The following is a 14,661-nucleotide window of genomic DNA, read 5'->3' as shown; positions in this document are numbered from 1 at the left end:
AACAAAAAAAATGTCCTGTACACTGTTCTAATTGGAATGTATTTTAACTATCGTTTTTTGTTCGATCATTCCCACTGTGCCGCTTTATAGCCGCCGCCGCCGTCGCTCTCGCTGTCGAGTTCATTCATCAAAAAAAACTGCAGCCGTCCCGTTTGTTTCATTCACGACTACCGACTCACTACCAGGAACCACATGTGAAACGCACACACCTTCATGCAGCAGAGCGAGCTTCACAAAAGTTTATCAGGAGTAGCAATCCAGGGTTGCTTGTTGAATGAATGATGGTTGTGTGAGTGGGCTCTGATGTCACAGGTACCGTTAGGGTGCTATGTTCGCTTCAGTACATGGTTTACTCACTACGTCATCAGCTGATGCCAGTGCGGAGAACCTGGGAACGCGAAACCTTGCGGAATACTCTCTCGATTTCGTTGTATCTGTCCCATCGGTCCAATTCGTACATGCATCTGTCAGTTAGTTGTCAAAATTCAGTGTGAGAGGTGTGTGAAAACGAGAAAAGCCTACTTATATTGTGTGTCCATTGCAGCAGACCTTCGACGGGAAAAAAGTCGAAAAAGTGTCCGATTTTGAGACCCTAAAAATGGTTGTTATCGAAAAAGATTGGTTGGGTTTTGTTGTACGCGGTCGAGTCTAGTAAATCGTAACCAGTTTGGGGCAGAACGCAGCATCCCGGTGCAAATCGGTGATCGGGATTTGTCTCGCGAGGATTTTTCTCCTCACCACCACACAGAGCACCAACTAGCAAAAAAGCAGCAGCAACAGCAGCACAAGAAGTAGGGTGAAAAGTTGTTAGTTGTCCATTGCGATGTGCTAGTGCGGAGTTGTTGTGTTTTAAATTGTAGGAATTTTTTCTTGGTGTTGTAAATATTGTAAGTATCAGTTTTGGCAAAATTGTGATAAAGTTGGGACATTTGAATGATATTGCCTGGTAAATTTGGCTTCATACGGGACGTGAAAAAGTGCGTTGTTTACTTCGAAAGTGCTACAATCGGTTCCGTACCTTAGGGCAAAACAGTTGTACCGAACCCCAATAGCCAGCCAGCGGCGGCAGAATAAGCCTGAAGGAAGAGCTCAGAGAGTTCTGCGTGTGTGAAAAGAGGACGTCTCTCGCTGTCGTTTTGACCGTGTGCTCGTGGTCGTAAAGTGTGTGTTATTGGAAGATCTCTCTGCGTTTTTTTGCTTTTACGCAAAACAAGAAAAATGTGAGCTCGAAAATACACAGCAGCAGTGAAAATTTAGGTGACCTCCGTAGGATCTTCGAAGCAATACTCCAACAGAAGGATTCCATTGATATTCCCCTAACTAACACTCGAAAGGATATCCTCGCTATTGTTGACCAAAGGTAGGATTGTTTTTCGTTGATTAGCTGTGTGTCTAGAAAATGTTGAAAGAGAGATTTCTCTTTTGGTTCATCTTTCCTGTATGTGAGCAAATTTCACTCTTTCAACAGCATAGCTGTCAAAATGGCAAACGATTGTTATAGAAGAAAGTAAATTTTGTTTTGGATCTATTCCAACAACAGTGTAGTTTTTTTTTTTCTTATTGGGTTGAAGGATCTGTCAGTCAAAAGTCAGAGCGAAATCCTTCCAAATCAAATGGGAAACAGTGGAAACTCGCGCGGAAAGATGGGGAATGGAAGACACTGGTCAGCATTATTCCATTGATGGTTGCTGCTGCTATCGATGACGGAGCCGATGTCGGCAATGTCTACAAGAGTGACGATCTCTGTCTCTCTACCATTCACAATTGTGACGTATTTGTTGGGCATTCAGTTTTGAGAATGAGAAAATAATAGTAGGTCATCACATGTTTGAATTAGTTTCAATGTCGCTTTTCACAGTGTGAAACAACAGTGTTGCCAATATCCAATTGGGTATGCTCTTGGTTTGTATTTTTTACCATTGAACCACCCTAATGTATGCTTGTTTGTTTTGATGTTGTGTGTCATTTCCCAACGTTTAATTTTGGTTTTACCATTCTATAACATGAGTGACGTTTAAGCAGTTTTAAGTCTGAATCCGAATAAATTAAACTACATGAACCTGTTTTCCAATGGTACAATCATTGACAATCCGATGGTATTTGCTCACACTGTAGTCGCATCGAATATGCAGTGAGTACGTGAGTAGTTCCACGCGTGAGGAAGTGAGAAAAATGCAGAAAATAAGTTTGTTTATCAAATCACAAGAAGGAGCTCATTACTTCACAGTGCGTGGAGAATAGAGTTAATGTTGTGAATTCAGGAAATCGTTCAAAGATTCATTCAAGCAAGTTTCAATACCATCGGACAAGCAATACGATGCAGACAGGAAATGTGTAGTTAGTGTCATGGTAAATAGGTTACGCTGAATGTCCCTTCTCGTTGGTGCTAACATTTGCCAGAGTGGTGGTGCTGGCAGCATCAGTGGGTCATTGCCACCCGCCCAAGGTCTGAGGTGTACCTACGTATATTTTTCGTATTCATCGAGTTTGTATGCAGAAAAAGTATGCCGATCGTTTCCACTTCCCATGCAAAGTGGCAACTGGGAACCGGCCCCTATGATCGGGATATTATAATTAACAGCATCGTAACGGGAAATGAAGGACATTGATCTTTGGCTTGGATGGCGTTCTTTGTATGCTGCGGCAGGGATCCTTTTTTGCTGTTGTTGTTTTTCACGAGTGTCAATGATGTGTTGTTTTTGTTGTTGCAAGAATATGCGCAGGAGAGACAAGTTGAAGTTTGCACGTTGTTTGGTGTTCTTACCGTAATCGCACAATTCGTCGAGGTGACCATATTCGTACTTACATACTCGTGATGAAATCAAGCGTAGATGTTACTTAATAGAATTGTGATCGGTGTATGACAGTTGCAGAAATGCCATTTCCCAGAATGAGTTATTACCCGGAGGTATTGGAATGAAACTTATGAAAAAGCGACAACATGGACAAGCATTTTAGATCGCCATATAAAAACTTATCTTTTTCAACAAATAAAAGACAAACAACACATCATTGGGACTATTTCTAGTCTGTTGATGCAACCATAACAAATAAACAAATAAACAAATAAAAGAAGCGTATAATGAAAGAAGAAATTTTGATATTTGTACATGATGATCACTATACTGGGGATTTGATTGGAAAATTATACCTATTTACATAGTTCCAGTGTTTCGAAAACGTCTCAAATCCAAAATTTTTCTATATGATTTCAGTGTCCTTAACACTTTCTAAGTCTCAGACAGGTGATCTTTTTGGTAAAAATTCACAATTTGGAATATTTTTCCATGTACCATGTCCGGCATTTTGAATATTTTTGTTAATTTTAAATCCTTGAGAACTGGGAATTCTAGAAAATCTAGAATATTTTACCATAGATTGACCTCAATCTCATCTGTTATCATTCGCAGACTAGCGTTCTATTTCACCGTTACACTTTTCTTAAATTTGTAGATTAATAATCTTGAACAATTTTCTTTGTCAAAAGATCATGGAATTTATTCTCAATCGAAGTCTCAGAATTCTGAAAAAATATCTTAATCCTAGATCTTGAGTTTCTAAGTACGAATTTTGAAAAAAATAATAATCAATTACTGAATTTTCTAAACTATTTGTTGAAACTTATCTCAGGCTATCCACAGACAAACAGACATAACACATTGAATATTTCTCACTGTAAAACATCGTCGCTAAAACATTACCGCCATCTGTTGAGTATACTGTGGTGGGCACTACGCTGAACAGATGGCGGTAGTGTGTAAACGTCAAACGCAAGGGAATTGACTATGCGCGCCACAGGTGGCGGTACTACCAACTACGATACTTTTAAATTGTCCGTTAAATGCTTGTCCGATGAAAAATTTGCGAGTGTTATGTCTGTTTGTCTGTGGGCTATCTTTGAATATTTCTCAAGAATTTCCGTGGGATCATTCCAAAATATCTTCAGAGCTACTTTCTAGATTCCTCTCAATACTCTTATGATTCTCTCCGGTATTGCCTAGAAATATTATCCATAACTGTCTCGGATTCTTATGTAAAACCCTTAAAAGATACCCTACAAAAATCTCTTGAAATTCACTCTGCATTTATTTTCGTATTCTTAACATCAAGCACTTGACGTTTTGATTTTTATAAAAATATTGAAAAAAATGCAGGGTAACCAATGAACCGGGTAATCGGGAAAACAGGAAAAAAAACCGAATTTTTGAAGTCACCGGGAAAAACCTGTGAATTTCGATGACAAATCGGGAAAAAATATAATTCGTCCTCCCTTAAAAAAAAAACCTCAAGACCCTTGGACTGGACTAGATTTTCAGGATACAGTCACTTTGAAGAACTATTAAGAGAATTTTAGATTTTTTTTCCCAAAACAAATTTGAGCAGATTTTAGAATGAATTTCAGAGGCAACACCATGGTATTTTAGAGAATATTTTCTAGGGAGTTTTAGGAAAAATTCTAAGAAAGTTTTGACTAGAACTCCCTAGTCAACTGAGTGAGTTCAGAGTAAAACATTTAAGTAGCTCTCTGGAAAATTCCATGACGATTGTGAAGTGTATTCCAGGATTCGGGAAATACCAAGGGAATCGAATTTTAAGGGTACATTTCCAAAGGAATTCTGAAAAGATCTCTAAGGAGATTCCAAGGTTAATTCGAAGCGCAGGAAAAAAAAACAGTTTTTCTTTTAGATTTTTGATATAATTAACAATATTTTTAGAAAAATCAAACCGAATCAAATCAAAATATTTTTGCAGCCGTAAACTTTGCTTTGATCAATCTCGCGAGAATGGGTTTTAATTTCTCTCCATAATTGTTTGAAAATTTCTCTTGGCATTCTCTTTAGAATTTCGAAAGTATTTTACCAAAATCCATGCGCATTTTCGATAAGAATTTAGTTAAAATTCTTCTCAAAATGCCCTTGAGAGTAATTGTGTCGTTTCCTTGGTATTCTCTTAAAACACTCCTTGGCAACGCTATGCTGCTTTTATAAGCCGCATAGTAAGTCCCGTATGAACTTCAACGGGTCATTTCAGTATGAAATTGTAACAAAATGAGCTCAATTTTTGAGAGAATGATCAGGACTTCAGTCGAGGACAATCGATATTTTGAACAATCCTAATGCGTACTACATTGCATGTGAACGCATAACTATTCCATGTTCTGTGAAACTTTCTTTACATATGAGATAGTAGTTATGGTCCATCTTGATCCTTGTAATGTACTCCAAAACTACCAAAATAATAATGATAAGCACAACAATTTCTTTCTTTTTTTCCATTCGCAGAATTTATCGTCAGATGTCGAAGCAAAGCATAGTTTATTGAATCCTACTGAACAGTTTCAAAGACTGTAAACTCTATTGTGAATGTATAAGTCAACAGTAGTCCTGTACAAACCACAATGCAAAGCTTGGAGCCTGCATCATGTCAAGAAGCTGATGTAAGTACAATTATATCGCATATGGATATAGTAGATAGCATAATTTGCTCTGTCTTCCTTTTGTAGTATATGTTAAACGATGCATACTGTAAGTTAAGAAAGTCTCCGTCGAGGCAGCAAACGCTGGTGATCGATCAACCGCCGCAGTATCCGAGTCTACCTAGTCCTATTCTGAATGACAGTACCCCACTGTTCAACACTAGTAGCAGTAGCAGTGCGACTAGTCCGCTTCCATCGTCATCGTCGTATGCGACCTTGAGCGGGATCCACTCAAACTCGCCGCCAGCGACGCTACTAGCAACACCCTGCTCGTCCTCAGCTTCCTCGTTCCTCGGATCCGGGGGTAGCAGTTCCACCTCCCAGCTGCTCAAATCGTCCTCAAGCAGTGGTATCTCGGGAAGCAGTTTAACGCTGACCAACCATCATCATCATCACATCGATAAGAGGGGAGCAACTGATTCCGGCTACGTCAGTAGTTCCCCGTCTAAGAAATCAAAACTATCTTCCTCGGCCGGATCTCTAGCCCCATTAGCAGCATCAGGGTCTTCATCAATCAATAGTTCTTCCACGGGCTCTAGTAATTTTTCCGGTAGCAGCAATCACCACCACCATCATCATCATAACCAACACCAGCAGCAACATCAATACCACGGCAGTGGCAGCAATTATGGCCCGACCGGCTCCCCTCAGCACACCGGTGCAGGAAATTCCGGCGGTTCGGCGGGGACTGGTGGAAGCTCGAACCCTACCGGCAGGTTTAACATACATGACAAACTTAGGGAATTGTATCTTGAATTACTAGCTGAGGACAATACTGAAACCAACAGGGTGAGTTGAGACAGTTTTACGGTTCCTCCGTGTGATTTGTAATTTTAATGTGCTTATTTTGTTGTAGCTTAACTTAAGAAACACATCGTTTCTGCTGGAGAAACTGGTGTTGAGAGAGAGTCTCAACACCCTGATCCTAAATCTCTATCCCGGCAATAAAGGATATTCGTTAGCATTTAGAAGAGGAACTGATCAAACTAACGATGGAGGGCGAAATGTAAGTGATCCCAAGCCAGTTCTCAGCTCAGTGTTGTACGGTGACGGACAAAACAATAAGACCACTTTTAAGTTGAACATGAAAATCTTCCTATAATCGTCAATTAAAAAAAAACAGTAAAGCAAAACCACTTGGCAAGTACTTGTACTACCTGTAACAGCGATAAAAAGTCTGATATTTAAAAAAAAAGTTCCTATATTATTAAGCATTCCTAAATTATTCGAATCCATCATTAATGACAATGTATTCTTACAGATTAGAACTGTAATTACTAGCAGACAGCACGGGATTGTTTAACGACGATCTACAGCTACCAACTTGATACATTTTGTGTCATTTTGTTTAAACTCAATGGATAAAGGAAATTATGTCGAAACGCAATATACTGATTTTAGTAAAGCATTCGACAGAGTTGATATACCTATCTAGCTTTTCAAGCTTTCCAAATTAGACTTCAATCCTAGGCCACTGAAATGGATCGAGTCGTACTTATCACGGAGGACACAAAAGGTAAGATTTGACGGAAATCTGTCCACCATATTTAATGTAACATCTGGTGTGCCACAAGGTTTACATCTTGGTCCATTACTGTTTATCTTATTTGTCAACGATATAGAACATATTTTGAAATTTATTCATGTTTCTGTATATGCTGATGAAACTTTTCATGGATATTTCTAAAGCAAGATCTTCAACTATTTCAACATGAAATTGACGTTTTTTACACATGGTGTGACAGGAAAACATTAGAACTAAATGTAAAAAAAACCAATTCTGTATCGTTAACAAGAAAGCTACACGACACAATTACTCTTGGCCAGAAAACAATTAAATATGCTATCCAGTCAGAGACTTAGGTGTTATCCTCGACTCCAAGTTAACCTTTGCTTATCACTATAATAGCATTACCTACAAAGCAAACAACATGCTCGGGTTCATTAAAAGATTTAGTTTGCACTTCAATGATTCTTACACAATCAATACACTTTACTGGCCACTTCTCGAATATTGTAGCATAGTTTGGGCTCCATATCATGATACACATGTGAACAGCATTGAATCAGTTTAAAAGCAGTTCTTGTGGTTTGCTCTAAGAAAGTTGGGTTGGACGAGTTTTCCACTTCCATCTTATGAATCGCGTTGTATGCTAATTAAGCATGTAAAGTCCTATCGATATGGGACTGATATGCGATTATGGGCAGAACAGCTCACTGCCAATGCATCGAACAAGCCCCAGTACACTACTAAGCCGTTCAAACATGGTATTTTATTGTGGTCAGGAGGTGTTTTCGTGGTACGGGATTGGTTCTATCTTTTGGATTGAGAAAATATTGGATCAATAGCTGCACGCAATGCCTCTGAAATGGCAGTTCATGCGAGACAAAGCAAACTGCTAGTTCCATGAAAAAAAGATTTCCTGGTTGGCAAACGATTGCCAACCAGGAAATCTTTTTTTCATGGAACTAGCAGTCAATATCCCCAAAGCAACGATGCTTTGGGGATATTGAAAACAAATTTTTTAGAATTTTCCTGTTCGTTAAACCTTACAACAATTTGCCTCTCCGCTTCCGTACAATGCGCTGCACGTCCATAATTCTCTATAGGTTTCTATCAAATTCAAAGTAAACGTATAAATGGTTATTTGTGTACCTTACTTCCTTGCACCATATTAAATTAGGTAAATTTTACCTGTGGCACTCATAATAATTATACGTTCAAATCATCGGAACTATGAAGTAGTCTTATTTTTTGTCCCAAGCTTTTTCCATGTGCTAAATCAATTTCGATTTTACATTCGTATGAGGCGGCGTAATTTGTCAATCAGCCAGTATTGTAGAACGTCATACTTGTACAAATGCTGGCCTAGTAGTTTCGCTTTGCTAAGAAATTTAGCAAAGATTTTCAAGTTCAGCTTAAAGGTGGTTTTATTGTTTTGTCCGTCACTGTATTTAAATGTAGAATTTAAGGGACTAATCGTTTGATTGGTTTCCAGCAGATCTCAAAAAGTGGTGCTACATCATCAGAACGTGCTGGTTCACCTTCGACGGGTGCATCGATGGATATCAATTCCGAGCAACTTCAGGAGACCATCCGGTGGCCGTACGAAGAGGAGGAACTGCTCGAGTGCATCGATCGCGAGGAAATTCCGCTCGTGCTTGTCGATATGTTCGAGAGCAAATGTCCGGGGTTGTTCTACTCGGGCTGTGTGATTGCGGAAATTCGCGATTATCGGCAGTCGTTTCCGATCTTTACCTGTGATACGTACCATGTGCTGCTGAAACCCACCAATCAAGTAAGTTGTGTGGAACTTTCGCTTTGTCAGGGTAATTTTACTAATGGAATTTATTTTACAGACTCTATTGGCCGATGTGAACCTACTGACGGCGGAGGGAGATTGGAGTCCAGAGGAGAAAATTGCTCTTGAAAGTCAACTAGTGTTAGCAACGGCAGAACCGCTATGCTTGGATCCCAACCCCGAAGTAGGTATTATGGCCATCAACCAACAGCATCGTCGTCACATATTCAATACGACACCAATTCGGCGGCAGGCGAAAAAGTTCTCCCAAGTCGCCATAAATCGCAAGAGGAAAACGGATCAGTTCACTCACAGCTTCGGTTTGGAGCTGAGCGATTTCATGACAAAATACCGAGCGAAACCCCGCCAGTACACGGCTAGCAAGCGAAGTGTCGTTAGTTTTACACTGCCGAAAAAGCCTTCCGATGTGACACCAACTGTGAAGGTGCCAAGTCTCGACCTACCTGAACTGGCTCCACCTCCGGAGGTGAATGTGGAAAAGTTTGCTCGCAAATACGATGGACCAAAGGAAAGTCGGGACTGTATTCCGCAGCTAATCGAAGAGTACATTCTGGAAACGGATCGCGTGGTTAGCCGTGGCGATACGAGGACCTACCATATAAAGCTATCAATCTTTCAGCGACCGTCAAATTCGGAATACTTGGGTGAGCTGTACGTGGACAGAGATTACCGGGAAAGCGAACGTAACGGGGAAGCATGTCAATTTACGCTGGGGACGAGAGCGCATGCACATCGATACATTCAGCAGTTTACGGAAATATTCACCGAGGAAGGTCGGAAGTCAGTCAAAATTACGCACTTGGTGCCAGGTCAGGTTCCTAAGGTGCTCCATACTGCTGGAATGCGGGAGCAGAGTGTTCAGCAGCAGCAACAACAACAGCAGCAGCAGCAGCAACAACAACAACAACAACAACAGCAGCAGCAGCAGCAGCAACAACAACAACAACAGCAACAACAACAACAACAACAGCAGCAACAACAACAACAGCAGCAGCAACAACAACAACAAGCAATCCAACAACAACAGGCTCATATCCAACAACAAATTTCGCAAATTCAGCAACAGTTGCAGTCTCAACCTACGCATGCTTTAATAACCCGACTGCAAGCTACAAACCCGGCCTTAGTGTCCCAAATTGCGTCAGCTGGCGGAAACATAACGATAAATACAACCAATCCAGGCACCCTTCCAGGCAATCAACAACAGATACAAGTTCATCAACAACAACAGCAGCAGCAACAACCCCAGCAACAAATAACTCAACAACAAATCATAACTGCTGGACCGTCCTCTAACATCATCACTATCGGAGGTGCGACATTGCAACAGCACCAACAACCGCAGCAACAGATACACATACAACAGCAACAACTTCCAAACCAACACCAACAGCAGCTTGTCACGACTAATGCTGCCGGACATCAGCAAATTTTTACCACCTGTGATACCGCCAGCAATGCCGTGCAGCAAGCCACAGGCACTACAATAACCATGCAACAACAACAGCAGCAACAACAACAACCGCAACAACACATACAGCAAATTCAAACTCAAACACACCAACCCCAGCAGCAAACGTTAAGTCTCAGCAACGGATCGCTGTTGTTGGTTCAGCCTTCGGGACAGATATCGAACATTACAACCGCTACCGCTGGTAATCATCAAACCGCTGCAGGTGCTAGTGGCAATGTTGTCACCGGAACGCAGAATATCCAAGGCTTTACTTTTACCTCAGCTCCACAAACTGCCACTATCATCAATCAGAGCGGTGCAACCGGTACGACAGCTACTGGAAATCGTGTCCCGCTGCTGGTAAGGCTAGAGAACAAAGCTTCGCAGCAGCTTCAACAGCAGCAGCAGCAACATCAACAACAACAGCAACAACAAACCCAACATGTTCAATCCCAGCAACAAAATCAAAGCACTGCTACTACTATCCATACGAACAACCCAGAGATCAACGCTATTGCACTCAGCATTATGAATTCAGCCAATCAATTTCGACAACAACAACAGCAACAACAACAGCAGCAACAACAACAGCAGCAGCAACAACAACAACAGCAGCAACAGCAACAACAGCAGCAGCAGCAGCAACAGCAACAACAACAGCAACAGCATCATCTCGTCAAATCGAATTCAAATGCTGCCATAATCAGTTTGCTGAATAGTGCTCCCGCTGCGATGACAAATTCATCTGTGTTAAACAGTGGTTTGACTATCCCGGTAGGAAAAGGTACAACAGAACTTCAGCAACAGCAAGCACAGCAACAACAGCAGCAGCAGCTTAACCAACAGCAGCACACCATCCATCATCATCAAGTGACTGGAACCACAACGATATCGAGTAGCGCCGCAGCAGCATTGTTCAATAGCGTTGGAGGACGGAAGATACAGATACAGCAACAGTCAGGGGGCCAGCGGATACTGAATCACACGAACCTGATTGCTGTCAGCAGTAATCCTTCGGGTGGAGGTCTAGGGCAGACGCAGTTGATAAATATTCAACCAGCTACTGCCAACACAAACGACCAGCAACAGCAGGTTCAGCAGCAACAGATTGGTCAACTGCAGCATTCCAACATTCGGGTTACAATGTCGGCGCTGGCTTCTCAACTTGCATCACCTCCAGCAATTCTCACTACTTCCAACCTTCCACAAAGCTTTAACGTGGTTGCCTCTTCCGGACATGCGGTCGGTGGCCAAAACTTTACCAATGTAGCCAACAATACTACCAGTAAATTGATAATCAATAGTACAAATCCACGAATACTGAACATCAATACAAACAACACGAACAGTTCGAATGCGGCGGCTGCTGTTGCTGCTGCTTTGGGAATTCGGCGAGTAAGCGGAGCTACCACCGATGGAAGCGGAGGTATACAGCTGCAGATTCAAGGGGCGGATGGCATTCGACGAATCGCCACTGGCACCGGCAATGACATCCAGCTCCAAATACAGGGTATCTCATCGCCCGGCAGTGATCACTCCAATGCTTCCTCATCTGCATCCGTGAATGCAGCTAGCGGAGGTCCTAGCGGTACCAATGCCGGTGCTTCAGCAGCCGGAGGAACTGGCAATATCATATTCAACAATATGTCAGGATTAAGTGCTTTACTAGCCACCACTTCTCCATCTCCTCAACAAACGGCGGCCGCAGCAGCAGACAATAGTTCGACGCTCGGCGTGGCAAACACCTCTAATCTAGGCAGTAACAATAGCAGTAGCAACAGTAGTAATAATAATTCAGCATTAATCGAAAGACTGACTTCATCTAGTAATATAAATCTAACTAATAACCTTCCGACTGCGAGCCCCGGCCTGCAGTTTACGATACCGTCGCCGAAAACGCCCCAACAGCAGCACCAGCAATCTCAGCAGCAGCACCTGCAAATTCAGTCACCATCGTCATCGATATCGCCACTCTCTAGTCCTCCGCCAACGGTGACCCTCCATCCTCAACAACAGCAGCAGCAGCAGCAGCAACAACAACAACATATTCAGCAACAGCTTCACCATCAGCCCCAGCAAACGACTGTCAATCTGCAGGGACTGAACTTTGCCAGTCTGCATGGTGCAATGACGTCGATTCCGGGGCTGCAAAATGTTCAGGTACGTTTGATATTCAAATATTTTAGGTGCCTGGGTGGTCTTTTCTAGTTGTTAGCTATCTTTCCTCTAGAAGTGGGAATTCACCTACTTCAGTTTACATATGAAGCAATCGTTTTTAACGTCATCATAATGGATATACTCCTTCTCTGAGTGAAAATATGCTTCGCTGGCAACAATTGGTTCAGACATTTTAAAAGTTCCTAAAAATACACTGATTAAGATTTTATGTATGTTTTATAAACATTTCAAACAAATTTGGGAATTAAGAATTAAAATGCCACATCATTTCAAATACTATTGTGACTTTTTTTTTGGTGTTTAGCTTCTTTTATGTTCAGGCCGAGTTGGCTTCACCTGCTCAAGATATATTTTGTTATTAATAACGATCTCTGCATCTTTAGGTTCAAATCCCAGGTTTATCCCAACCAATTTCGCTATCGCTGTCTTCTGCTCCGTCCACTGGTGCATCGGCAGCTGCCAATGTACTGAACGCGGCAAACAATGCTGCCGCTGGCGGTAGCACAGGTCACCACCAAACCACTAGCCTATTGGTATCCGTACCGGTGTCCAACGCTGGTGGCGGAGGAACCCAGCTGAATACCCTGAATGCCGCAGGAAACGCAGGTACGACCGCAGGCGCAACAGGAACCACTACCGTGGGTAGTGCAGCTGCCAACATACTCGGTGCAAATTCCCAAACTACAACCCAAACGGTAATGCTCGCCAATCCACAAACCAGTGTTGGCGGATCTAGTCTGCTCTCTCTGCCAATTGGTAAGTTGTGAGGAATCTTATGGTGGACATGGGAATGGTTTCTGAATATGGCGTTTGTTTACAGCTCAAATTGTAACTTCCGGTATGAAAGGATTAAGCCAGCAGAGTATACGTGCTGCCACGCCCCTGACAGTGAACACCGGTCAACCGGGTCAACAAATACAGCTACTCAATATAAGCCAACGACCGCGCAGTGGTCAACTTCCGGTGGTAACATCCGTCACTACTCCGATCTCGGCCAAACAGATAACCGCACGCGTAGCGCAGCACCGCACCTTGGCGGGTTCAACACTGAAAATTGCAACACCAATTACAGGTACATGCTTTTAACCATTCCAACACCAATAAACCTTCAATACATTCTTATCCATCCACCCCGATAGCCACACATCACAACCAACAGTTGGGCCAAACGATGAATGTAACAACAAATGCTGCACCTAATCAGCTTGTGATGACTGCGAAACAGCTTCAGCTGAAACTTCAGCAACAACAGCAACAACAACAGCATGTTCAGCAACATCAACAGGCTCAGCAAATGATTGCCACATCAAACCAACCCGCCGCAACGCAGATTCATATCCAGCAGCATCAACAGCTTGCACAGGTCCAACAACAGTTGCAGCAGCAAGTGCAAGCCCAACAACAGCAGCAACAGACACAGCAGATAACCATCAACAATAGTGTCGTATCGCCACTTCCTCTGCCAACCATTACACCTCCGCCGCAGCTCACGCACCACCAGAGTGTAGTCAACGCTCTGGCAAGTAAACACCGACGGAGATCGGCAGCCGACCTGAATAAGTAAGCTCCTTCCACACTCTGATTAACTTCTTTCCTATCTACCTATTCTACATGCAATAATTGCAACAACGCATACGGTTGCACATACATGAAACACGCGAAACCCACTCACAGCGCTCTTTTAGTCACACTAGCATAAATAGGATGTAAGAACAAATTCGATTGGTTGGTCCCTCCCACCAGTGACCCCGCTGTGTCGGGGGGGGGGGGGGGGGTGGAATTACGGTGATGGCCTTCCTATCTTAAGCCTAGGGGAAAGCCATAGTTTATTTGTTCGGTGAATAAACAAAGCTTTCTGTTTTAATTTAATTTTATGCAAATGGAGAAGAAACTATAAGCTATAAACCAATTTTTAAGCAAACAAAATAGGAATGTCGTATTGTGCGAAACAAATAAAACGAGAGAAAATAAGCATGGGATAGCATGTCAATGTTAGTGAGTGTTTGTTTTCTGTTGCTTGCTGGATTTTTTTTTGTTCACGATTTCTTCATAAAACTGATCTACAGATCTATAATTTGGGTCTTTTACGAGCATGCGAAATCATTGAAGATTGAGTGCGACATTTTTTTTTCGACTCCAAATAGCATCACATACGAATTTTAAGGTGCGTTCTAATCTCTTTCTGGTGTTGGCAAGGTGAATGCTTTTTCCTTCATCAAATAAGTAGGGGG

The 14,661-nt window shown here is 42.2% G+C and overlaps 1 protein-coding gene across 2 annotated transcripts; it reads left to right on the top strand.

Annotated features, from left to right (window-relative positions):
- The first annotated feature begins 466 nt into the window (after nt 1-466).
- Spt20 lies at nt 467-14,425 on the top strand. Of its 2 annotated transcripts, none has more exons than XM_065234831.1 (9): nt 467-1,360; nt 5,283-5,437; nt 5,504-6,265; nt 6,333-6,482; nt 8,479-8,775; nt 8,837-12,412; nt 12,814-13,186; nt 13,251-13,502; nt 13,570-14,425. In XM_065234831.1, the coding sequence occupies exons 2-9, from the start codon at nt 5,399-5,401 to the stop codon at nt 13,992-13,994; spliced, it is 5,874 nt and encodes a 1,957-aa protein (XP_065090903.1). In that variant the 5' UTR covers nt 467-1,360; nt 5,283-5,398; the 3' UTR covers nt 13,995-14,425. The 2 variants fall into 2 exon arrangements, with proteins under 2 accessions (XP_065090903.1, XP_065090902.1); XM_065234830.1 differs by having other exon boundaries at nt 8,476-8,775.
- Nucleotides 14,426-14,661: the final 236 nt, after the last annotated feature.

Source organism: Ochlerotatus camptorhynchus, unplaced genomic scaffold (genome assembly GCF_037179485.1).
Source record: "Ochlerotatus camptorhynchus isolate MF236.1 unplaced genomic scaffold, CSIRO-AGI_Acam_v1.1 ptg000443l, whole genome shotgun sequence".
NCBI lineage: Eukaryota > Metazoa > Arthropoda > Insecta > Diptera > Culicidae > Ochlerotatus > Ochlerotatus camptorhynchus.
The sequence above is the reverse complement of the archived record's forward strand: the minus strand, read 5'-3'. Positions and strand labels throughout refer to the sequence as shown.